At 42.6% G+C, this 26,544-nt stretch overlaps 1 protein-coding gene across 3 annotated transcripts in view; it reads right to left on the bottom strand.

Moving 5' to 3' along the window:
* Positions 1–26,544, bottom strand: part of tnrc6c2 (trinucleotide repeat containing adaptor 6C2) — a 54,216-nt gene that overhangs the window by 25,889 nt on the left and 1,783 nt on the right. Inside the window, exons 2-4 of one of the 3 annotated variants that reach the window (XM_046410760.1) lie at positions 17,644–17,744; positions 17,343–17,364; positions 5,065–5,475 (exon numbers count right to left, since the gene is read on the bottom strand). In XM_046410760.1, the coding sequence (XP_046266716.1) occupies positions 5,065–5,475; positions 17,343–17,364; positions 17,644–17,706 (496 nt within the window). In that variant the 5' untranslated portion in view covers positions 17,707–17,744. Of the gene's footprint in view, positions 1–5,064; positions 5,476–17,342; positions 17,365–17,643; positions 17,745–26,544 lie in introns of those variants that run through there. The other 2 variants (XM_046410768.1, XM_046410777.1) reach the window with 2 other exon arrangements.

Below are 26,544 nucleotides of genomic sequence, written 5' to 3'. Positions count from 1 at the left end.
GCACCAGCGCCACGCTCAGAGTGCTCACACAGATCCATGCAAGGATGGGAAACAGCAGACATCCTTAAAGCTAAAATACAAATATTTCACCACAACTACACACTGTTGTTACTGGGGTGACTGAGTTGTGATCTTGGACCTACAGTATGTGCAGTGTGTGCATGCATTTGAGTAACTGTGTACAGTGCAGAAAGCAAATGTGGGCATCTGCCTCAACAAAAACTAACAGCTAAAGCTGTTGTGTCTACCTCTGTAAATACATACATGTGTGCTTTAATGCAAAACAGCCTCCATCTCCTTACTCCTCAACATGCTTCGACTGCTCTGCTTTCAAATGTCTCCCCAGACATTCCAACAGAAAGGTCTTACTGATATTTGGCAAAGCAGTGATTTGGCAGGGCGAGACGAAAGCAAGCTGAACGTGAAAAACAAAGAAAAGGGGACAATTATTTCCATCCACCATTTGCAATCATGTGTCAGTAATGTGGTGCTTTCATTCTGGTTGCAATTAGGAGGGCAGTCTCTGATTACGCTTTGTGAATAAAAAGGGTCAAAAATAAAAACTCAAAGAGCCTTCTGTGCCTCTTCATGCTTCCAACTGGGAGCAAGGATGCCTTTTTGTGTGCATGTATACGCAAGTCCTTGTGTGCAAGATACAGGCTTGCTAACCTGACCAGACTGCCACTAAATAATAACAACAATTTCTTAATGATGAGCACAGCCATGCTTGCGGTGAAGAGAAAGTGACATTAAACAACAGCCACAACATACTGAGACTTTGATGCCAGCTTGCCAGAGTTGAAACAAAAATAAGCCAGAGATGAGCCTCTGATAATGAGATGAGCTGCCATCATAGAAATGGGCAGGTAGCCAAGAAATAAACGCCTCCCCTCCCCTTTGAATGAAATGAAAGGCAGGGTGACAGAAGCAGAGAAGGAGAGGGTGGTAGGGAGAAATGGAGGAAAGTCTGGGGGGATGGGATTGGCACTTGCAATGTCAAGGGAAAAGAAAGGGAGACGGTAAGAGAGAGAAAGTATGAACAGACTAGAAGAGATGGTGTAGTAAAAAATGGATTCTTTATTTTGACCATGAGTCGAGAGGGTATGCTTGGTTTTCTCAGAGCACACTATAGGGCGACATAACACCAGAGCCAGAGCAGGAGGGGACGGTTTAGTAGTCTTTTGTCCCCAAATAGACCCTCTACATCTCTCTATATCTCTTTGAGGGATGCTTTACGCCCACTCGGATCAAAGACGCATGTACTTGTTTTTCTGGAAGAGGGAAAAAAGAAAGACTGAGGAAATGGTCACAGGAGGGTTTAAAAAGCTCATCATTCATGTCTGTTTACCTCTACTGAGAAAAGAGAGAAAATAGGAGAGCGAGACCATGGTGACACCTCTGGTTTCCCTGACACAGGCTGCATTAATGAAGCCACTAGGGGGTTCATGTGAGCCTATGTGTACGCAGCTGGAACACATGGGGCAATCTATACCTACCTGGCTTCATTACAGCCAAGCAGTGATGTGATTATTTGATGATTTAAAAAAAATACAAATTGCCATGATCTAAGCGGCAGTTATTCTTTCACATCTTAATGGTACCATGTTTGAGGAAGTAGATCTGCTTTTGCATGAGATGGTACTTAACAAACATTAGGAAATTAAGCCTTTTAAAAAGAACCCCCCCACATTTTAAACATTATAGTTTCTGCCTTACTCAGCAGAGAATATTTTTACTAAGAGCGAGCATTTCACTTGAATAAAAAACCAAACTACTTTACCTGCAAATGAAAATGGCCCGAATGAAAGGGCCAAGTGTTTTAACAGCACCCAGCAGAGTGCCTTCTGGATCTGTCTGGGTGACCAGCAAACAGCTGTTGGGCTGCAGTTCCCACAGTCTTAAGAGACCCCCACTCCAGCACCTGCTACTGGGGAGCCTGTCTGGATAGCTGCTGGCTCCTCCAGACTACTTAATGGTCCCCAGTCAGCTGGAGAAACGGGGATGGTGGGTGCAACAGTGGGAGGGAGAAGGGACAGGGGGGCTGTGTCTGGTGTTTGGGACAATTAAATAGGCTTCAAAGAGTGAAGGTTGTATGGGATTGGTGTGAATGTCCTTGAGCCTGAGTGGGTCAGTGAGGGGCTGCCTTTCAGACTTTGCTGATGGTGTGGTGTATATGTGTATGTGTGTGTGTGTGTGGACAGCATGCTGGAATGTTACACATCGCGCACACACACTTAAGTCACTTAAATGTAAAATGGTATCTAAATAAAATCAGTTTTTCTGAAGCAACTATACGCAAATTAGCAACAAAATTCATCAAAAGAAATTCATTTAACCACCTTAGGAGAGCTATCCAATAATACCACAGCATACAAAATGTGTTTGTGTGTGTATACATTCCCCTTTAAACTCTGAGCCAGCTGGCCTGCAAGGCAGACACAGATCTGAGAGGACACAACTAGGTCAGACTAGTGTGTTCCTACTGCTGCACAGCCACTACATCTGTGTCCATGTGTCTGTGTTTGCACGTGCACAAGTAAAAAATTGTTTGAGTATCCGAGACATCAAGAACCAAGACATCATCACATCCCTCTGGGCCCAAGTAACCTCAACAGAGAGGTCAGAAATGTGTCCTTAATACAGAGTTCATCACACATTGAGCACAAAAAATTTGTATCTGTGCAGATAGGGTACATCAAACTCTACAAAACATGATACGGTAATTTTGATTTTGGCTCTATAAATTTAGATTGAGAAAAAGTTATAAATTATTCTACCTATGACAATGATTAAATTAATTCAATGTACTTTGTTTACATGGACGTATAAGTGCAAAAGACAGAGTTGCATATATCTAGCAGAACTGAAATAGAAGTACTACATACTTTATATTAGCAGTTCTGTTGGAGCTCCATTTGAGACACTTCATATTACTACAAACAGCTGGGCCTGGTATTTACAAAAGCACGACATGGTGTAGTATTATCTTCATGTAAACTAGTAAATTAAGTTATTACTCAAGCTCTTCTACTGTAAATTAGAAATGTTTTATGCAGCTAAAGCAGAGGCTTGGGCTTACATCTTCAAGTGCAGAGTAGTAAGTTTTTTTATAATAATGTCCACTCTTTGAATTATGTATGCTGCAATCATCGCAACAACAGGGCCACTAGCTTGAGGCTATTAGCTGAGCAGACAACAAAAAACAGGGTGTAAAGGAGAAGCCTTCAGGACAAGAACAAGAGGGGGAAGTGGGGAGAAACCCAGCCCATGGCTACCCTGCTACTGGCTGTGCTGTACTAAGAGCCCCCTGGGAAAACCAGGCTAAGGTAAAGCCCAGGAAAACAACTGTTGGGGAATAATATGGGAATTACAGGTTAATAAACTCACCCAGGGGGGGTTTACATTGGTGAGTAAGGAAAAGAAGAAATATATTATTTTAAATCTAAAAGGCTTTGAGGTATTGCTTCTCTTGACAGTTAAGCCTATAGTCAAGTTTAGATAATGCTCCACAGTTGAGGGAACCTTGCACTACACAGCAGAGGAATGGGAAGTTTCAGATTCTGAGCTGATTATCAATTTAAAAAAATCCACAATAAAGGAAACAGGTTTCAATGCTTAATGTTTAAATGGTGTTTATGAAATGCTAAAAGTAAACAAGGAACAGAGACCAATTCACATTTTCCGTTAATTTACTGCAAACTTACTGCAGAAAACACATTTAAAAAGCCCTAAAAAACTGTAGTAAGTATTTGGACTGGTAATCATGAAAAGGCTTCATAGTCGCAGGATTCCGTTTGAAGCTGTGATTGGGCAACTAGACAGAGCATACAAGGACCAGTTGCCTGTGTGATCCAGAGGGATGCAGTCTGACTGGCTAGCCATGCGCCACAGCTGCTGCAGTTTTGTTTACTGACTGTCCTGTGTTCTCCCACCAAATGTTGAATCAGTAATGAAAGGCAGTGTAGAGCAGCAAAGAAACAGTGATGAAAAGAAAGAAGAAGAAAAAAGAGAAGGCTACATCTTCAAAGTTATAGCGTTTATGTTAGAGGATATCGGTATGACCGCAATTGACAGAGGAAAATAAACACCTTAAAAGAACGCATAAATGTGAAAAGAAACACCGCTATGCTGATTAACTAAGAGTAATACAGCTGCAATAATGATATAAATTACTCATGACCATCCTTTATCAACACACTACTTGCCTACAAGTACACACAATCTGCCACACAATGAGCACCTTAAGGCAGGTTCAGTATTAGTGACCTTAGGGGGCCACCAGTGAGTTCATTAAACAGATACCGCTGGCTACAGAGGTCTGAGTGTGTGTGTGTGTGTGTGTGTGTGTGTGTGTGTGTGTGTGTGTGTGTGTGTGTGTGTGGTCCTCCAAGTCAAGAAAAAGAGCATGCAAAAGCTAAAACAGCTGAACCATGTTCTTCTAACTTGGACAAAAAATCTAAACTACATTTTCCAAGGATTTGAAAGAATTTGGTGTTTGCTGTTGCCAGTGTTATAAACAACAAGATCCAGACTTACAGACAGTAACAGCACAGAGACTGACTTTGGAAACAGTAATCAGAATCTTTTCAGAAGGCAAAAGGAAGGAAGGAGAAAAGCGGGTTCAGCAGCCAAATGAAAACAGCTTAGATCTGAGTCTTAAATTTTAATTTAATTTTAATTTGGTCAGCCTACCCATAATTTAGAAGCTGCATGGCATCTTTATTTTATACCAACAGGAAGTGAAGGTGTGCTGTTAAACTACAATTATAGCCACCATAATTTATTGTGCTGCCTCCAATGCAGTAAATCTGTCAATGCTCCTTTTACATACCACTGACGCTGTGCCAAGGCAAACTGAAAACAAAGCTCAAACAAAGCTGAATGATGTACTCCTAATAACTATTTATAATTCCAAACATGTTACATTTGTCTCACAAAATCTGAGGAAATCAAGGTGGAAATAAAAACAGTTGAAGCTGAATGTTAGATTTAAAAGGACAATTTTCAAAGCAAAATGTTGTTAAATATGCAGGCAACATACATTTTTTCGGCATTGGTACAAACCTGATTGGTGTTTGCCCACAGTGGACGTGGCAGAATTTGGGATAGTGCTGCTGGTAGTCGCAGAGGAAGAAGAAGCGTAAGACGATGAGGGCGAAGAGGAGGAGGAAGAAGAGGAGGAGAGGGTGAGAGCGCTGAGGGCTCCTGCAGGCAGTGGCTGGCCTCTCTTCAGTAGCTGCTTGTGCTCCTGCTGGCGGAAGCGTGGGGGCACCTCTCTGGGTGGGTAGCGAGCACTGGCAGAGGACAACTGGCACTGCTGCTGAGGGGGAGTCTGAGCTGGGAGTTGGCTACTGGAGGAGGCACGCTTGCCATTGCCAGAAGAAGAAGAGGAGGAGAGGGGTAGCACAGGGCTGGCGGGGTGGAGGTGGTGGGGTGGTGGGCCAAGACTGGGCTTAGTGGGAGCAGGCTCTGGCACTGGATGGATACACAGGTGCACACACACAAACACACACACACACACATAGAAAGACACATAAACATAGCAAGGTATTAATGTCTGGGTAAACTACCTGTCCTTTATATGACAGAAATTATATTTAGTTGGGGATTGCTGACGCTGGACATTGGCTGACAAAAAATCTGTAGCTTAGATTTCTACAGTAAATCAAGATGTTGAAATGTGTGACAGTCTCTAAACAGGTTTGTTAGTCTTGTTTAATCAATTCTTTGGTATCCCAAATTGTGTTTTTTTCATGTTATAATACTTTATGTGGAAACAGCTCAGAGAACAGCAACCTTATCAAGTCATATTCTAAAGATCGTTAAAGACCGGGCAGCAGACTTGTTATATGTAAGTATAGCACTCAGCAGGTGTGAATAATTTAATCTGCTTGTCTGCACTGTGTGTTGGTGTGGACTATCCTTTTAAGTTCACTGCCTCATGCAGCCTTTTGTGGAACATATGTTACTGGACCAGACGCGCTCTATGAAAAGGTCATATTTTTTCTGCTGCCTGAACACTGATGCACACATAAACACAGAGAGACACCTCCTTTCCCCTTCATTACACTTTCTTCTGTTGCTCTCCACACACACACACACACACACACACACACACACACACACACACACACCTTTCCCTGCTGGTTCGGCCTCAGTCTGACCCTTTCCCTGTGGTTGCAGTGACCAGCCAGCCGTCTAATTGAGCGTTAGCCTGAAGGATGTTATTATTAGCAGGACCTGGATAGCTAGCAACCAAACAGATTGGCCTAGCTAAAGTTCCCTCTCCAGGGTGCTGCAGGATTCAAGAAAAAAATGTCTGACCTATACATTCTGGATAATTCTTACTGAGGAAGCTGAAGATGCTGGTCTTAGTCAGAGTGTGTACACACCTATGGGTAGGAGTTTAGGTGGAGAGGGAAAGTGAGCTACATGTGGTACAGTAGGACTCTACCTGAGAGTTCCCTGCTGCACAGAAATAGCTGCTTTCATAATGACTGCCAATAGCTAATGACCTAAAAGCTGCGGTAAAGTACAGTTTCTTGCTCCATGCGTATATGCACAATTAATCAAGCTGATGATGGCCCTTCTACACAACAGCTGAGACTGCCTTCACTCAAGGGAGAGGAGAGAGAGAAAAAGACAGTCTGTGTGTGCAGAAGGATTTTAAAGTGGGAAAGAGATGACACAAAAATAATTTAATTAAAACCTTACTATGTCCGGTGTGAGCCTGAATGTATAGCAGTCCTGTGCAGCAGCGCTGGCAATTAACCACACACTGACATGCACACACAGGCAAAAGCTGCCACACTGGAGGTTAAAGTAAATTCAGAGCACAGAAGTATTCACTACACCTGCCAACAGCTTGTCTGAAAGCACACCTCTCAGTAAGCACAACACCAATCCAGATGGCAGCCTACCTGCTGACACATGGAAACTGCAGTGAAATGTAGGAAACTCAAATTTGCATTAACGTAGACAAATACAAAACACCTCTACACAGAGGAAAATACTCATGTCGAAGTATTTCAAAGAAAAACATATGGTAACAGTCTTTGTTTTGTCCTTTCTTTTGTTGATGCCCTTCACAGAAACACACACTTCCATCACGGCACAAACACATGCACGTCTCACAATGTTTAGAGAAAACACACATACATGTAAAAGGACACGTTCACAGTTGTTGGAACCCCCTTTTACGAGATTTTAAACACATATGTTAAGAGAAAGAGGGAGAGTGAGGGAAACTGGCCTGGAACTGCAGCTGGTGACGCACATCTCTGATTAAATTCAGCCCAGCCCGGCTGATGCTGCCTCAACCAATCAGAGAGCAGGATGGTGAATACACACTGCCCTGCCCCCTCTCCTCTCCTCTCCTCTCCTCTCTGTCCTCCCCACTCCATTTACCCCCCCTTTCCATCAGCTACTTGCCTCAAAACTCCACTGCTCACACACTCTCACTCTCTCTCTTTCTCTCTCTCCCTCTCCCTCTCCCTGTCATTATTCTGTGTCTACCTGTCTCTCAGTTTGGTGTTGTGTTAGTTCTCCCTCCGGGTCTTTATCTTTCTCAATACCTCATCTCTGGTGCTTCCGTCTCTTTTCTCCTTTTTTTTTTTTCTGTCTCCTTACTTGGCCGTTTCCAGGCCTCCATCTCCCCAGCTCAAATCGCACCCCTACACCGAGCCTCTCTTAGCTCCAGTTTTGCTGTTAGCTGTTAATATAGACTGCACTGACTGAACCTTTTAAGAAACCGGTAACCTTTCTCAGAACTCAGAAAGCTTTGGTTCTTGGGGTCAATGGCTCAGCGACTATCGGATCCAGATTTTATATTGCTCACTGCACATACAGAAGTCTGAGAAAGCTTTTGTGCAGAATTCATTCAGATTACAAGCACATATTGGTTGTTGATAGAATGAGACGCGAGTGGGAGTTTAATTTAATGTTTTCTGAAACTGAAAAGATAATGTGGCCAAGACCCAACTAGAAACAAAACAGAAAGTTGACTGTATTTACTAAAAATTTGGGTGTGGTTACTTACATAAGCAGATAAGTAACTACCAAAAAAATGTAGTCAGAGACCTCTGTCAAAAGTGCATTTTAAGTTCTTCTGTCTCTTTCAGTTTCCTCCACCTTTGCACGCAATTTTCATACCTTTCCTCCATCTTTCTGAAAAACATCATAGTCACACAGTACTTTGTCTCAAACAAAAGGCATTCATTTTCTGTGTAATAACAATTAACAAAAAAAATAAATAAAAAAGATACATATGGGTGGTACTCGGTCAGCTTACTGTTCATTTCTGCTGCCAGTCTGGTACAAGAGGCAGATGAACCCTGACCACAGACATGAAAGTCCCCTCACTTAAGCATGCCTCATACGCGCCCAGCTTCTACAGCCTGTGTTTGTGCTGGTGCAACAGGGGTGCATCCACGCTAATTTCATCTGCACATGCAGTAACATCTCAAGAAAAAAAAACAAAAAACAAAATAAAAATTCACACTGTACTTAAACCCACATTGTCACAAATCTGTTCATTTACCTGTTCATTTACATTATTCTACACTGGCGGAAAGAAAAGTGCTGCTATAACACTATCTGGCTGGGTAATGTGTAAGCATCTATGGTGTAATCTGTATCTAACAAGTGTATCAGTAAGAATTAATGTTCTCCTGAGAGGGAAAGAGTGTGTGTGTGTGTTTGTGTGTGTGCAGACTCACACAAACGCTAAACTGTTAAAAAGGCAGTCTGCATGTGCAAGAGATGAGAAGAATAGTTGTGTGAGAGACACAGCTCCCCTCTGCCCAGAACAAACATAAATACATTTACTGAGACGGGTCTTTCATTTGGAGGAGGAGAGCTCTTTTCGTAATCCATGATGGATGAGTAAGTGCTTTTGAAGAGGTGGGGGTGGGCTTTATTGAAAAAGACTATGAAGGGGGGGAAAAAAGGAGAAAAGTGGGGAAATCCCTTAGATGAGAGTGTGTCTGTAAAAGATTAAATGAGGAAAGTGAAGGGTATGCTGGTTACACTCAGTGCCAGCAAAAGGCAATGAAATCCACACAGTAAATTAGTGAGGTTGCAAGCTTACTGAATTCAAACTCAACTGGATGACCCACAGCACTGCAGAAAAAGGGTTTTTCTGCTTATTAAGAAAATACTGTAGGTGAAGTATCTGTCTGTACTACTAATTTACTTCTAATAGCAGACATATTTTTTTATCTACTCACAGGAAGCTTTTGAATAAATCTACAACCTGGCGTGTAGATTGCTGTTAAATGAGTCGAGACAGCATCAGGCACTTAATATGAGGTATCTGTTCAATCAAATAAGACACTGGTAACTTTTAGATCAATTTTATATAAATAAAAAAAAACAATATATAATGCAAAGAGACAAAAACAAACTCATTGTCAAAGGTAAACATAGACATATTTAAGTTAAAGAAGCGCAAGTGAGCAAATTTAGATTTATGTGGTGTTGACCTCAGCGCCTTTAACTGAAGTTGAACAGTAGAGTCAATTAAATAAGTGTTTGTATCAAGAGCATAGTAAATTCCATTAAACCCTTCAGCTGAGGCGCTCTCTGCAACCTCGCACCAAACTTTTAATTACAGTCCTACTTCACACTAAATGGTTAATTACACACAATAAGAGAGAGTGAGACAAAGGGCAATGGTTTAAGAATAGAGAGCAAGTGAGCATAGATGAAGGGGGGGGGGGGCATACAAGGCATAATGGGCAAGAAGGTAGGGTGTCTGTTATTGGAAAGAACCCCTGTGATTGGTTCCCTGAGCTTAGTGCCAGGCAGCGCAGGTTCCCACATCCCTTCTGTCTATTGTCTGCAGAGCCACTTTATTATGCAGTCATGTTTATAGAAGGGGGAGGGATGGACACAACGTGCACTAGCCTATATGCCCTACACAATGGGGCATTTCTTAATCCAATGAGAGCAAAGAAATAGGGAAGATGAGGAAAATACAGGGTGTTTTAAAGAGGGTTTACATCTGCGTACAACAATATTATACAAGCTGCTTTGCAAGTGGTTTTACATAGATCGATTGTGTGCATCCATGTTTTCCTTTAAGCTTATTGAAACAGGATCCACTCAATTTTGTCCAAATAAGATCAAAACAATTTAGACGCAGAGGTACAAACAAATGGGCTTGCAGAGTGCATGAATTGAACACACTAAAAACAATGACTTTAGTTTGACTTCATGACTTTATCTATAGCACACCTGTCATTTCCTTCCACAAATTCACTACTTCCCTTTCTGTGGAAGTAGTTACTCTTTACGTTACTCAGTATTATTGGTTACCAGTCAAATAGCAATACCCAGTGACTAGAAATTCTAAAGTAATAAATGATGATTGGAACGGAAGACAAATCGCGACACATCGTACTGAAAGTATAGTGTGTTTTTGGGAAACATCGCTGTCAAACAAGTTAATAAAAGTGAGTACAGGCACATATAGAAATGAGACTTGGTTGTTTTGACAGTGAAACCAACGGGACCTTTTAGTCACAGAAGGCAAATGTATATGTGTGTGTGTTTATGCACACAAGGGAGGGTTAAGTGGGTGTGTCTCTACAAGGTCCCATCTGTCAGTGTTAGTAGAGAAAAACAGAAACACCCTCACTCACACACAAAATAAAAGCAAAATTTCTCACCCATCACCCTTCCCATATCAGGCCGTTGTTATAGAGAATGACAGTCGCCTAATGCAACCCCTCAACCCCACCCCCCCGTGTCTTCTGTGACCTCTTCCCCTACCATGCCTCTTCCACCCTCTCCCTCTAATTAGTGCCCCCACCCCCTCCCCATGCCAAGCTCTTCTTTTTCTCTCTCTCAAGTCTCCATCATTTATCTCAGCTGTGACTCTCTGGCCTGTTAAGATTATGAGTGTCACCCCAAGAAAACTTGTATTTGCTTCTTTTTGTTTTAGCCCTAATAGTAGCTAACTCACTCTCTGGGTAAGAGCTTTAACAGGATCATACCACACCTCCATCTGAGATCAGTGCCTGAGGGCTACAACTGCCTGAGGATACATGCGTTTTTACTTTGACAGATATGTAGCATGACTCAGGGTACCTTAAACTTTTTAAGGCTCACATTCTGTGTTTCCCCTGTATGAATCCACTACCCAAAGTATGACCACCACTGGCAAACTTAATTCAAATTTCATCTTTAGAAACTAACACTGAATTATTTTGAGCCAAGATGCTTCAGATCCACTTCAATTCATAAACCTGTGATGAGGTTAAAGTATATAAATGAGAAACCTTTAGTTTACAGGATAATACCAGCACAATGATTATAACAACAAACACCGGGTAATGCCAGCAATGAAGCAAGCAGTGCTGATAGGGCAAGGCAGATTATTCTCTAATTACATCCTCTCTACTGTCAACACACCATCCAACTGCCCACCTCCAAGCCTGACCATTTCCTGGAGCTGACAGCAGCACACTGGCCAGACTACAGGAGGTAACTCCGCTAGTTGAGAAACACTAAGCTTGTCAGTTAGATGCAAGAGACGTCACTTGGGTTTGTTTTTAATATCCGTGGATATAATATGACTAATATTCAAAGTCATCATAACTTTCCACTTATACAACTAATACAAATCAGTTCAACTCAAATTCAATTCAACTGTTAGCGTAATATGTTAATTTCTATAATTTTCTTATATATATATATATATATATACAGTGGCTTGCGAAACTATTTGGCCCCCTTGAACTTTGTGACCTTTTGACACATTTCAGGCTTCAAACATAAAGATATAAAACTGTAATTTTTTGTGAAGAAACAACAACAAGTGGGACACAATCATGAAGTGGAACAAAATTTATTGGATATTTTTAACTTTTTTAACAAATAAAAAATGAAAAATTGGGTGTGCAAAATCATTCAGCCCCATTGAGTTAATACTTTGTAGCGCCACCTTTTGCTGCGATTACAGCTGCAAGTCGCTTGGGGTATGTCTCTATCAGTTTTGCACATCGAGAAACTGATATTTTTGCCCATTCCTCCTTGCAAAACAGCTCGAGCTCAGTGAGGTTGGATGGAGAGCGTTTGTGAACAGCAGTTTTCAGTTCTTTCCACAGATTCTCAATTGGATTGAGGTCTGGACTTTGACTTGGCCATTCTAACACCTTGATATGTTTTTTGGTGAACCATTCCATTGTAGCTTTTGCTTTATGTTTTGGATCATTGTCTTGTTGGAAGACAAATCTCCGTCCCAGTCTCAGGTCTTTTGCGGACTCCATCAGGTTTTCTTCCAGAATGGTCCTGTATTTGGCTCCATCCATCTTCCCATCAATTTTAACCATCTTCCCTGTCCCTGCTGAAGAAAAGCAGGCCCAAACCATGATGCTGCCACCACCATGTTTGACAGTGGGGATGGTGTGTTGAGGGTGATGAGCTGTGCTGCTTTTACGCCAAACATAACGTCTTGCATTGTTGCCAAAAAGTTCGATTTTGGTCTCATCTGACCAGAGCACCTTCTTCCACATGTTTGGTGTGTCTCCCAGGTGGCTTGTGGCAAACTTTAAACGACACTTTTTATGGATATCTTTAAGAAATGGCTTCCTTCTTGCCACTCTTCCATAAAGGCCAGATTTGTGCAGTATACGACTGATTGTTGTCCTATGGACAGATTCTCCCACCTCAGCTGTAGACCTCTGCAGTTCATCCAGAGTGATCATGGGCCTCTTGGCTGCATCTCTGATCAGTCTTCTCCTTGTATGAGCTGAAAGTTTAGGGGGACGGCCAGATCTTGGTAGATTTGCAGTGGTCTGATACTCCTTTCATTTCAATATTATTGCTTGCACAGTACTCCTTGGGATGTTTAAAGCTTGGGAAATCTTTTTGTATCCAAATCCAGCTTTAAACTTCTCCACAACAGTATCTCGGACCTGCCTGGTGTGTTCCTTGTTCTTCATGATGCTCTCTGCGCTTTAAACAGACCTCTGAGACTATCACAGTGCAGGTGCATTTATACAGAGACTTGATTACACACAGGTGGATTCCATTTATCATCGTTAGTCATTTAGGTCAACATTGAATCATTCAGAGATCCTCACTGAACTTCTGGACAGAGTTTGCTGCACTGAAAGTAAAGGGGCTGAATAATTTTGCACGCCCAATTTTTCGTTTTTTTATTTGTTAAAAAAAGTTTAAAATATCCAATAAAGTGTGTTCCACTTCATGATTGTGTCCCACTTGTTGTTGATTCTTCACAAGAAATTACAGTTTTATATCTTTATGTTTGAAGCCTGAAATGTGGAAAAAGGTCACAAAGTTCAAGGGGGCCAAATAGTTTCGCAAGCCACTGTATATATATGCTAGGACCACTGCCTCAAAGCACAGGCTAAACTGGCTGAACTATTTGACATGAAGCAGCTAGCAGTTGGTAGCGCCAGGAGAGATGCTGAGGGAGGGGCATGAGCCACCCAATGGGCTCCTCTTGTCAGCAGCTTGAGAATGACCATACAACACAACAGAGAGAGGAAAGCATTGTTTGAGTTTGTGCGAGTCCTTCTTGTTTCCTCACTCTGCCACCCTCTGCCATCTCTCCCCCACCCCTCGCTCTCCTCCAGCATTTGACATGCATGCGGGGTGAGCACATGGGGGGTAGAGGAAAGACAATTATGTATGGCAGTCATAAATCCACAGGATGTAATTCATAAGCTATTTACTATTAATTCATAGTGTTTATAAATGTGGTTAACAGAAGAGAAAAGCAGACCAAATGCTACAGTAAATTGGCTTCTAATTAGATTGCGATTCATGAAATTCCCTTTCAAAAGTGTCTGACGCAATTAAGAGCATGTGAAATTGCACATTAATCTGATGCAGGATTATACAACACACTCATGTTTATATCCATCTCTTGCCACTTTGAAAAATATAATGTTGTTATCACCGTGGTGGCACCGTGTAAATATGTTTCTCCGCAGATGTGGTCGCTGGGGCCAAGCACATCAAGAGGGAAATGAAACAGGCGAAAGAAACGTGGGTAAGGAGAAAAGTGACAGACGATGCTGTGACATGCATTATGTTCTCTAACCTTTAGGCGGTGAGCAGCAAAATGGAGATTGCAGATTTTCTGATTATCAGGGTGTGGGACTGCAACAGACGCACTGTGGTATTACAGTGGCTTTCTGTGCCCGCGTGTAGCCACCTGTTTCATGAATTTCATTTGTGTAACTTCCTGTTTGGGCCATGTTTTCTCATAACTTCAATAATGTGCGTATGTATGTCTATGTGCATGCCAACACCAAACACAGCAAATGTAATATTGCCTTTCCTGTATTTCACTTTCACAATGTAAGCATCTGTTTTAGTCACCGAGAACAGAATGAAAGGCACCAATTAGCTGTAAGGAGGAAATGTGCATGCCATTTAATGCGACTGTTAGGTAGATATGTACATTCGTCATGCACTTCTGTGTGTGTGTCTTGGCATGTGCATGTTTTTGCTAAAACTGGTCGATTTGTGTAGCAGTCAAACTGACTGATTGTGATTGCAGTGGTGGCAGAGATTGTGATGAAGCTGCGTGTGTGCTGGGGGTGAATAATCAGCATCCCTCTGAGGTAATGGAGAATAGGAGGGTGGGAGGGCCCTGCATCAGAGGTCCAGCCTGTGTGTGTGTGTGTGTGTGTGTGTGTGTGTGTGTGTGTATGGGGGAGGAAGGTTGGGGCAGTGGGACACTGCCTCCTGGAACCCTGCGTTCGGTGAAGCTCCATGCCTAATGGGGGGCAGAGAAGTTAATTCCACTGCACCGAAGCTTTATCTCATTTTCATACATATGAACGCGCCAGGCCGAGATCGATTACCGCAAACAAATTGAAATGCCTGAGACCAAGGAGGCCTGCAGAGAGGAGGGCAGAAAAAGACGCTGAAGATGGGGGAAGGTGGTGTGCATGTGTCTGTGAATTTCTGAGAGTATATAAGGAAGGCAGAATGCACTGATAGGAATGGAGCAGCACAAATCACTAGCGCATACTGATTTTCTCCCCCTCCTGCATACACACACACACACACACACACACACCTCTATTATTTAGTGTCACGCTTTAAAACTCAACTCATTCCAGTCGTTGCCACCTTCCTTTCAAGAGATATCGCAGATGGGAGGTTATGAGCAAACTCAGAGACGTCCTGATGGCTCACTGAACGATTAGTCTTCAAACAAGTCCACTTTTCCCCTATCTTTCTGCCTGCATGAGTACCCACTACATACACACACACAATCAGTTTCTCATTCTATGTCCCTTTCTTTTTCCATCTCTCATTAAACATACCATAAAATAAATGTCCATGTCATTAGTCCTCTTCTATATTAGCATTGTCATTGACTCCCGACGGTCATTTTTGGCACGCGTCTAAAGTACTCACTGCTTCATTACTTTCTTTCCTCCCTTTCCTTCCTCCATTTTTGCCATAGAACGCCCTGTTACACTTCCTCTCCTCTCCTTCCTCCTCCCTCCTTGTCCTTCTTAGTTGTGCCCCTGCCCATGGGCCTCTCTCACAGGCAGACATTTCAGTATTTCCCCCATGACTCTCCTTTGCTGCTCCTGCCAGTAACACCCCATACAAACACACACTGCAGTCAGAAAGTATTAAGACTACTACAGTTTCAAAAATGACTATGTTAATGTCAGCTTTACACATTTTAGAACAAACATAGACGTCAAACAAAAAGACAACCAATGAGATTGTCTACAAGCAAAGTGATGTGCCCTACATCCACCCAAAGTAACTTGTTGTCCAATGACTTTCAGTCCACTATAATTGAAGGACTATGTTTAAAAGTGGCCACAACTCCAAACTGTTCATCTACTGTCTATGAAAAGCCTCTAAAGCTGAAGGTCAGTACTTTAAACTCACAGTTGCTTCATTTCAAATACAATGTGCATCATCAAAAGCACTGTAGCTACAACCAAACATTTAAATACAGGATACATGTGGACAAACATGCACAGACAAACACGGAGACAGATGCAGTGCAACATGCAAAGGCCCCCTGCCTTATTATCTATATTAATATACTGTTGAGCAAGGCATTCAAACCCCAACCGCTCAAGCAAAGCTTTTCATCATCTGCTGCAGTAAAAGGCTACCTACTATGCATAAAGATTTTGATGGATCTGATCATAGGTCCGATTTATATTCGCTGAATAAAGTAAGTACATCGAAGCACAAGAACGGTGGCATTAAATGCCCGTTCAAATCATTAGCAGCAAGCTTTGTACGGAGGCTTTGAAACTTGGTTAATAGGCTGAGCTCACAGTCAGGGCAGCGAAACACAGGGAGGGTAATTAAATAGACAGGTTGTAGTTCAAGGCAAGCTGTGGTGACCTTTGTTCAAGCCCAACAGTTATATCCAGATGGCCAAGCTGCTGCTCAGACTGGGGGAGGAAAGGCGCTAACGGACACACCAGGAGGATTTAAAAGGTTGCCACCTTGCTCAAATTTTGCGCCAGATCACGGAATAACAAAAGCTGTTTCAAGTCTCTTGCATTAATTGCATCATCTACAACTGTAAACCCAGGGATCAAAAGACAACAACAAAGGGGAAAAATAACAAAGCAGGATGTTATGTGTAAGCCTTGGCCATGATGGGTGAAAATTCAGGTCTAAAAACAAAGGACCTGCAACTAAATGCTGATGCTAAACGTAGCAAAAGTGTAAAAATCAATTAAAAATCAATTGATTATAGAGATGCTTAATAATCTCTTGCCTCAACAAATCACACGTATTTAAAGCACAAGTCCATCACTGAGACAACTGAGAGCAGCAGAAGCAGCCCTAAGTAAATTATTTTTAGCATGTTAAGAGAACACACCAAGGGCACGTGAGGACGCTGTTCTTTTAGTCCTTCTCTCTCTGCATTAAACTGAACGCCATGCCGTTATTTTATTCTGGTCCTTCTATGCCTTCCTCCTTCACCCCATCCCCCACACTACACTCAGCGTGCCGTCTGGGTGCCCTCACGCTTCACTGCCTGGTGCTGCAGGCGTACTGGGCGTCACTCGGCATCACTCTGGATTAGACTCCACTGTATTCGCTCTGCTGTGTGCGCATGTGTGTGTCTGAGAAACAGAGTAAAATGGCACAAATGTGCATGCATGTGCAAACTGTGTGTGTTCATCTGGGTACAAGAACACTAAATGCTATGTGTGTAATGTGTGCATAATATGGTGCGTGCATGCGTGCGTACGCCTTTACGGGTCAATGTGTGCTAATTAAGGCTGATTAATGTATAATCAGTGGTTGGAATTCAGTTTTAGAAAATGAGGTAGATGAGAGGGTGCAGTTTACTTGATACTCACCTTTGGGTTTCTGATCAGCAGCCTGCAGGGAAAGAAAAAGAGTTAATAACTCAATACAGTGAGGGTGATGCTTAATCATTCATTGTAAGTAAAAGTGTCATGACAAAACCTAGAGCTTTATTCAACAGGAAGAGGCCTAGTGATCAAATATCGAATGGCAACAGACACTGTACCAAAGTGACTTGTCATTGGTTTACTGGTTTTCTGCTGAAGTATTGATATTATTACCAACTGGACTGCAAAAGAGGAAGTTTAAAAGTTCAAAGCATTCTCCTTATATGTGGCTCTTTATCATTCTCACCTTTTTCTGAGCAACGTCCGTCTTGGTCTTTTCTTCTTGTTTTTTCTTTTTCTTTTCTTCCATCAAATGGTTCTCGTTCTTCTGTTGCTAGCTTCTCTCAGCTGTCCAACAAAAAAGGGAAACAGTAATGAGGATCAGCTCAAAGTGTCCTCTACTTTTTCATGATCACGATTGTGCATCACACATTAAACATACGGCCTCCAGGCACATTTACATTGTCTGCATTACAAAAAACATTACAATTCCACTCAAAAATGCACAATGATGTTCACAAGCACACTTAAACACACACGCAATGCACTGATTTTGATCTATGTGTATGTCAGAGCCAAAGTGCTCTCAGAGTCTGGAAAAACTTTCCATCCACAACAATCAGTTCATACCAAAATCATGGAACACTTTCTCACACGGTCAAAACTGAGAAGGAGAATGTAGAATTAGGGGGGAAAGACGTGTAAAAAGGGGGAAAAGAAAAGGAAAACAGAAAAAAGGACGCATATAAATTAAAAAAGAGAGATAAGGACAGAGGGAGACAGAGAGAGAAAAAGAGTGAGAGAGAACAGTAGGAGTGAAGTGTAAATGACTGGTTTAAAGACAGTAGGAAATGGCAAGAAAATAAAAAGGCAAGGGATTAAAAGGACACAAAGGAAGTCAGCTTAAAGGCCCAAGACTTTACAGAATAAGAACCAAAGCCTTTTTCATAAAGATCTCTTTCCAGTAGGCGTGAGTCAAACTAGCTAGATAGCTAGCCTGAGGGCCAGGAAAAATAAGTGCTTCATTTCAGCCTCTATTTCCTTTGGCACAGCTTTAGTGACAGCTCATGGAAACTATCAGAGGCATGAGGTGGGCCATAGGGACTGAATGTGTGCCTTTAGTTTTCACAAAGTGCAATTCATGCAAATCTGTACTATAGAACCATGTTGGCAAATTAATGACAGAACTCTCTAAATGTGTGAATACATCTCTGTGTCAATCTAAAATATATATCCATGTATACAGGCAAGCATAGAGGATCTTGCCTAATAATGTTGGCCTGTATTAAGGGTAACAGCTAAATGATGATAGTCAAATGTGATCTGCCCATCAGACAAAACAAGAAATTCCAAGGTATCACCTCTAAGAAAAGTAATGGACATTTTTAATCAATGATGAAAATGATTACCTGATGCCCTAATGTCAGTTAATGTGTACCTAAGTCAGCCTAATGCAAAATACAAAATGTGTATGCACAGGCCTGTGATATGAATCAAAATATGAATGTATGAATGACTCATAATGCTCATAACAGAAGATTAATGAAAGGCCTGCCTCCCACTGTGCTGCCCACTGGCAGGGGAGGGGCTGTCAATCAGAACGACAGGAGAGGCCTCACAGAGACTGTCTGATGGTATGGTGATATCTCCGTGACAGTAAAGGAGAGAAAGAACAAGGGAAAGTAGACAAGGGTTAGACAGACATACAGATGGTCCACAAATGAGAGATGGAGAAAGAGAGACACTGAACACCGATGTCAACAGTGAGTTTGGTGCCAAAGCCTGGAGACGACTGCCTGGCTAGCGGCCACGGAAGCAGGGCAAAATGAAAGAAAGGAGACAATCCCCACATTATTATTTTTTTCCTCCACCATCAGGATTTTCTCTTCCTCATTCCTTTTTCCTTCTTCCTTCTTTCATTAATGTTCTCTCTTTCTCCTGCATTCACACAGTCCTATTTTTCATACTGAGGAGTCTGTGTGTGTCATTGTGCTATCTCAGCAGCTAGGGGAAAGCAGCCCCCGGGTAATAAATAGAAGCTGAAATTATGTGCGTTTCTGTGCATCTGCATTCGGATAATGTGTATGTGCACTAGTTTGTCAGTCATTCCCTTCCAGTATTTGAGGAAGTCAAGTCTCTCCTTAGCCATCTAGCATGATCGTAACACACAGCTACCAAGTGCAAAGAGGACCGACCAAAACCCATTCAACACTGCGATATCAACAACTAGAAAAAAGAGGATTGAGACCGGAGGGAAAGGATGCAAACCGACAAAGAAATGGGGGGGTTCTGCCATTTACTCTGTGAGCTAGATTTTTCTTTGACCACAAGTTGCTGATGACAGAGCCTTTCTACTACAGGTGACAGTGTTCCCCCTGTAGTGTCACCCTTTACCCTTCAGATGACAGCGGGCTCACCGTATCTGGTTACTACTGCTGCTGTCACAGAGGAACAACAAGGAATTAGGGTTTGGAAAGCCTGGTAGAAAAACAGCCGTCATGTGAAATGTAAGAGACTGGATGGTTGTATTTTGAGCTGATGTAGTCAACGCCAAAGTTAGTTTCCCTTCTAAGTTCTGTTGCTCCCATATACTTACCTGTCTCTCCTTGTCTCTCTGTCCCAGTACTGCTGACACAAGCACCTCCTCAGCACTGACCCTGGGGTGTCCCTGTGCTGCCTTCTAGCATCAGGTTTACCCTCACTGGCAGTATGATGCTGCACTTAGACAAAATATGTCCTGTTTTGAGGTTACTGACCTACACAGCCACAGTGTGTCATTCAGTCTTCTCCTGCATTGAGGGGCCTTAGATCACCATTGCCAACGTAACACTGCCAGTTAATAAAAAATGTACTAAATGTACTAAAAAAATGCTTCAAGGTGATGCAAAAGTGTTTTAATTACATGTTGTATCATGTTATCTAGCAAGATGTTCAACGGTATGTTCAAGTGGCAGATGTACTGTCCAAAGTTAGAAATGAAGGCAAAACTGCCAGTTGCTTTCAGTTTGATGGTTTTTAATTGAGGAAGGTAGCAGCTTTTTAAAACACAATGTTTTTTCTATTTTGACATGCATTTAATACACACATACAACATGAAAATGCCTTTCAGTTGTTGAAAAGGACCTCTGCCAAGCTGGGGATAGCAGTTTACTCCAGTCCTAGCGAAGCTAGCCTAAGCACAAAGCTCCCTTTATATTGAATGCATAGCTATAGAATAGGCACATAGAGAAGCTGCAGTCATACAGGTCATACAATCGACAAGGCGCCCCTTCCTTCTTCCATCTTAAAGTCTGACCTATCCGGTGGTCCTACACTGACTTAGTGGCCTTCCTTAAGAATACAGAGTTGAGCAGGAAAACATCCCAATTCTCAGCAAACTGGAAAATTGTGAAGAAATTGCAGAGTGAGCAAGTATCCTCTCTTCCTGTGCCGCATCAAACAATTCCATATCCTGGGACTATAGGGCTAAGCTATAGAGAAGGGGGCATGGGAACAGGAACACACTGTACGGGAATGACAAGGCTAGAAACTCACACAAACCCTGTCACACAGAAACACACAGGGAGGCCTGATGTGCACAGGCAGGAGACAGTCTGTCTGATGCCTGTCTTTTTCTGCCAGAGATGCAGAGGAGAAGGAGGCAGTGAAGGAGAGATGGGGGGGTTGAAAAAACAAGCGAAGGATGAAAGCAGACGTGGAGAAACACCAATTAAGACCGACAGCCACCGGAGAACCTCACTGGAGAAATGGAGGAGCAGGGAAAAAAACTGAAAGAAGCACTATTGAGGCTGGCAGACGAGGCGAGACAGGGAGATGAGGTACAGGGAGAAAGACACACTGAAATATCCATGCACCTTGATCGGCACTATCTAGACATGCAGGAATAAAAACGAGGGGTGAGGGGGAAAACATGCAAGGGTGATAGAATAAGGGGAAGGGAAGAAGAAAGAGCTGCGCCCATGTGAAGACTAAGGAAGACAAAGGAAGAGAGACACCAAAATCGAGAGGAACTTGAAAAGGAAAAGAGCTGCACGGAAAACATGCAGCTTCACGTGTTTTGAACGGCTGTCAGATCAACCGCAGACACAACACCAATCATATAGGAGAGGAGGGGGAGGAAGAAGAGACTTTTCCCTCTCAGCACATAAAAAAAGTAATATGGTCAGGCCCTGGCCATAAAATGTGGTAAATCCACTCTCCACCAACATAACCATCCAGGCAGCTACCCATTCCTGTGGCATTAGAGAAGCCACAGGGCTCCCCTGAGCTTTATTACACGGAAAATTATCATGGACAGCCCTGGGGAATAGTTCAACACCTGGGTAATGGTTCCTCAAAACCTGCTACTGCTTCTACAGACCAACTACTCTCCACAGATGTCTATGAGTGTGCATTTCCGCGAACCTGAGCAGCATGGAGAAAACAAGCCTGTAAATTCCACAGTTGATAAGCAGTAATAACAATGTTGTCGTTTGTGAGTGTTTCCATCCCACAGTCAAACTAACACCCTCACTGACCGCTCAGTTTGTAAGCATTCTGTGCATACCAGCTTTGCTTTCAGCAGGTGGAGAGAGTGGCTTGTGAAAATATACAGCACACTTTATTGCTACGAGACTGGACTTGCTCAATGAACTGTGGAAGAAATATTCTCAGTTCTTGGAATAGGTAGATGGGGAACCGACTGCGAATGAAAGGGTGGGTGGAGAGCCGCAATGAAGGAGGACGCAAGAAGAAAGTCAAAGAATCAGATAGTGAGCGAGTCAGTCACTATAAATAACAGCTTTGAGGTTTGCCTCCAGAAAATTAGCTCTCAGTGTCTTGGCTGCTTCCTCTGCCAAGTCGATATGAAACTTTAACACGACGGCAGCTCATTAAATAGAAAAACAGCACAATGCACAAGACCAAGCAGGCCTGCTCCCTGCCAGCACCACCGCTAAAGCTCACTAAATTCAATAAGAAGCTGTCAAGCCAAGTGTGTTGGTGTATGCGTTTGTCTTTGCTCATGACTACTTTGTGTTTTTGAGACTATGCGGATGTGCATTTTCAACATATGCCAGCAAATTCTGTGGACATTTCTTTTAATCTATGTGCCTGCCTGGTGGCTTAAAGGCTACGAGGTGAATCCCCATCTAAAGATCTGGATAGAAGGGCTAGGAGCAATAATACAATAGCTGACTTCACATGATTAACCTTAGGCAGGAGCTGAGGGTCACAGGATGCAGCAAAGTTAGCCAGAAAAGTTTAGATTCTACGTTTTGTGTTCTTCGTTAGCTGTCATGTCAGGAACACAAGATTACACTTATGTTGTCCCAATACAGAAAATAACGGACTCTGTTACATGTAAATGAGCTTAAAAAGCCTATTTTTTTAATTTATTTATCTTACAAAACATTACTGGTTGACTTGTAAGTAGGGCGTTGTAATAATAATAAAAATAAATACAGTCATGGTAGACTGGTGCCGGCCTGTATCTGCTATTTAGATAAATAAAATTTCAGATGTTAAGTTTCTTGTGTATTGTAACACTGACAAAATGTATTTATGTCTTTCTGTTGATGTCAAGATGTTGTTAAAGCAATGTTGTGTAATGAGGAGAGTTCAGGAAACAGGGTTTATGATAGCATGCAACTGTTTTGTGAATTCCTTAACTAATGTTTGGGAGATTGAGATGAGTTAGACAAAAGCATGATCTGTGAATGGTCTTTAACTTCTGTTTCAATCGCTGCAGAGCCATCTTCAAACTGTCAAAATTAGAAAATAATAAGGAAATTGAACAATGTGGCAGGGTCACAAATTCAGTTTTTAAAACTAAATCAAACTAAATTCTCCAAAATGTGTTCTAACAATCAAAATATACACACATCAAACAGCTTCTCTGACTGTACACCAGTTGATATTGAGGCAATAAAACAGTCCACAAAGCAAACAAATGACCTGAGCTAAGAAGCCCAAGCCATGGCCCCAGCACAGGGACAAGTGAGAGTACTATTTACCCAGCTTTAAATGAGGGCTGCAAGGCCTAAGTCCTTTGACATAATGAGTAAGGCGTTTTAATGCTGGTTTGGAATAGGAAAAGGGAACATTGTAAGTTGGATGTCCAGCATATTCCCTGTCAGCTACCAAGTGATCCCCCTGTTCTTCTCTCCACGTCGCTCCAATTAGTCATCATGGAGTAGAGGAGGGAAAGGGGAGCCGCCATCAAACCTCAGCACACTGAACATTCCCTTGGACCCCTGCCAAGACTCACAGGCCACAGCTCACACATTTCGGCTTCGCGTCCCCCATCCCCCTGCTTCCATCCAGTCCTGGCTTACCCCTGGTGGGCCCCTAAGCCCCTGCCCCCTCTATTGGCATACAAGTTGGACCGGGGGGGGGGGGGTTAGACAGCGCCTCCCCCTCCCACCACACACCCACACAACAGCCATAGGACGGTTACAACTCTCCTACATCTCGTTCATGCGAAACCTCTGTGTATGACATAAAAACAAACTGGAGTTTAATTGTATACCAGAATACTGCTGTTCACAAACAAATACCAGGCTGCCATTCAAACCAGTCTGAAACTATACTTTAAACCCCCCTCTGAAAGACTATGCATTATTTTATATTGTGTAAAAAGTGATTGCAGCTTTCACTCTTATACACTTACAATCAAGAAATGTCGAATTCACAGCTGGGAACACTAGAAGGTAAGATTTTGACTATAATAAGATAACATCACTGTCTCATACCAAAGCAGATCAGTATCAGACCCGCGGTGAACACTGTTTGAGACACCTACCCAGGTTGCATAAATCATATGGACCCACTCACATCAAGACAGTTTTACTTGAGGCACTACTTCACACTGAAAAAACAGAGACTTGACCAACTTTACAGTCCATAGTCACGGACATACAAAAAAAAAAAAAACAGAAATAAAAAAACATAATCTGTAAATGTCAAAAGTCAGTATGGGCACCTTTTTGCAGGGTGACATCAATATAACTAAGGATACAAGAACTATTTTGGTTTCCACACACCATACACAAACACTCCTCATTTAGTACAATCACCACACCAAACACAATGGCCTGTCAAGTCTTTATTCCCCTGTACAACTTCAAAATAGCCACCCATAGGGCAGAGGAAGAGGGTAATGGTTTTTGGCAGCCTCCAATTGAATCCAGCTGATTCTACTGTCAGCACCTCCCTACCAGTGCAGCACCCTGCGGCAGTGTTAAGCGTGTTATCTATCAGGACTGTGCCAGTCATTTGAAAGGCCTCATAATCACAGACTCAGTAACTACCACGCTCAGGCCTAGGCTAAGGTCAGCGAAAAGGAACAGACAGAATAAACAATGCAAGCCATTTTCCCAAAGCACAACTAAGTGGGATTAACCAGGGCAAACACAAAATGTCTGACAAAGGATAGAAATAGTTATTTTTTTTTTGCTTATTTGAAATCTCCAGGGGAACTAGGCTAACTGCTGTGCAGATGTAACCAATGTGTGTATGGGGAATACAGTGACATAGGACAAGCAGGGTCATTTCCACTTACATTTGGAAAACAGGCTAATGATAGTAACCTGAGGATTGGACTAGTGTTTTTGTTTTGCCTGTAAAGGGTCAGATGAGGGGAAGCAAGCGTTGGGTTTCCTTTTAAACAAATGACCCTGCCCCTTCCATGATAAGAGGGCTGCAAATGGAGCTAGTGCCAGGGTTTGTGCTCACGGCTTTGTTACATTAAACTGTAATCAAAACAATGTCTAGATGCCAGCCAGCCTACAGCCTGGTTGGATCCAGTGCCAGCATGGGTTATGGGCGTCCTGCTAGTGCACTGCCAAAATGGTAAGAGTAGCAATATAAGTTATTGAGTCTGAGCCCTGCTGAGAGACTGAATTTCTCACTTTTTTGCATCAGGAAAGAACCAATTATTCTGCAATTTCTCTGTCTAGATTTGTAGATGTCGGCATAGCTTGATAGACTATAAATATTCTCCTAACTGTCAGTGCTTCTAGTGGATAATTCATGCATTTCAAAAATTTATGCAACGAAAATAACAAAGACAGACTGAACCGGAGAGAACATTTGTAAGAGGGTTACAAAAAGCATGGTTGACATCTTCACTGCAACATACCATGTTTTATTGCAGAGGTAACACGACTACTGGTGACCTAACACACATACATACCCCCAATTTACCCGAGCGTATTCCTGATGAGCCACCTGCTGTGGCTGCAGTGGTAGCTACAGTGCTAAAGCAGCTGGGTCTGGAAAGGGTAAACCTAACTGTAAGGTATTTAAGACAACTAGCAGATTCCTTACTTCCTTCTCGTACCAGGCTTTAGTTTTTTTCTCCCTATTCACTAGTTTTGCATACACACCAGAGGGCCCCTGCAACATCTTTTCACAGCCACCCCTTACTGTGTGCTCTTCAGCCTTTTGGAAAGATGGGCGTGCATATGGGAGGACCCTTGACCCTGGTTAAGAACAGAGCTCTGTGTGTGTCTGCGAGTCAGCTGGGGTGTCTGTGGCATGCAGGAGGCAGCTTGCGACCTGATTAACAACTGCGAGGCATGAACCGACCGCCGGATCTTTGAGCTCGATATGAATGGTCACACACTCCCGTGGAAAAAACGACAAGAATTCCCACGTGTGTGTGTGTGTATTCTCAGGCTGGCTGAGACACAAACATACATCTGCGACAACACACATTCCCAAACAGGGCACAAAGGCATACATGCCAATGTGTATGTACTGCACGCAGGAATAGATGTCTGAACAATCTCCCCATTTCACTGCAAATGTACACACGTATGAGTGCGACTGCCGCTCGTGCACATTTTTCATTTCATCACCTCACTGGTGTGTGACGATAGAGATAAGACAGTGGTGACAGAGATGTCAGAGGGGGTAAAGGAAAAGGGGGTTTGAAATTGAACGGGAAATTATGTACTTCAATTAAGACATGCAGAGGAGATATTAAAAGCTATACACCAGTGCCTAGGGACAGGGTGCAGGAAGGGGGGATGCAATGCAAGGCGACAGTTCAATCAAAAATCGTGGCTTTCTCACCGAGCCGCAGGGTGAGGAAAGGAGGGAAGGGAAGAGACAGAACAGCCCGCTTTAATAATGTACTTGGAAGTAGTGCAGAGGAATGTACAAT

Source organism: Scatophagus argus, chromosome 2 (genome assembly GCF_020382885.2).
Source record: "Scatophagus argus isolate fScaArg1 chromosome 2, fScaArg1.pri, whole genome shotgun sequence".
Lineage (NCBI taxonomy): Eukaryota > Metazoa > Chordata > Actinopteri > Scatophagidae > Scatophagus > Scatophagus argus.
Note: the sequence above shows the minus strand (reverse complement) of the source record. Positions and strands in the feature narration are given on the sequence as shown.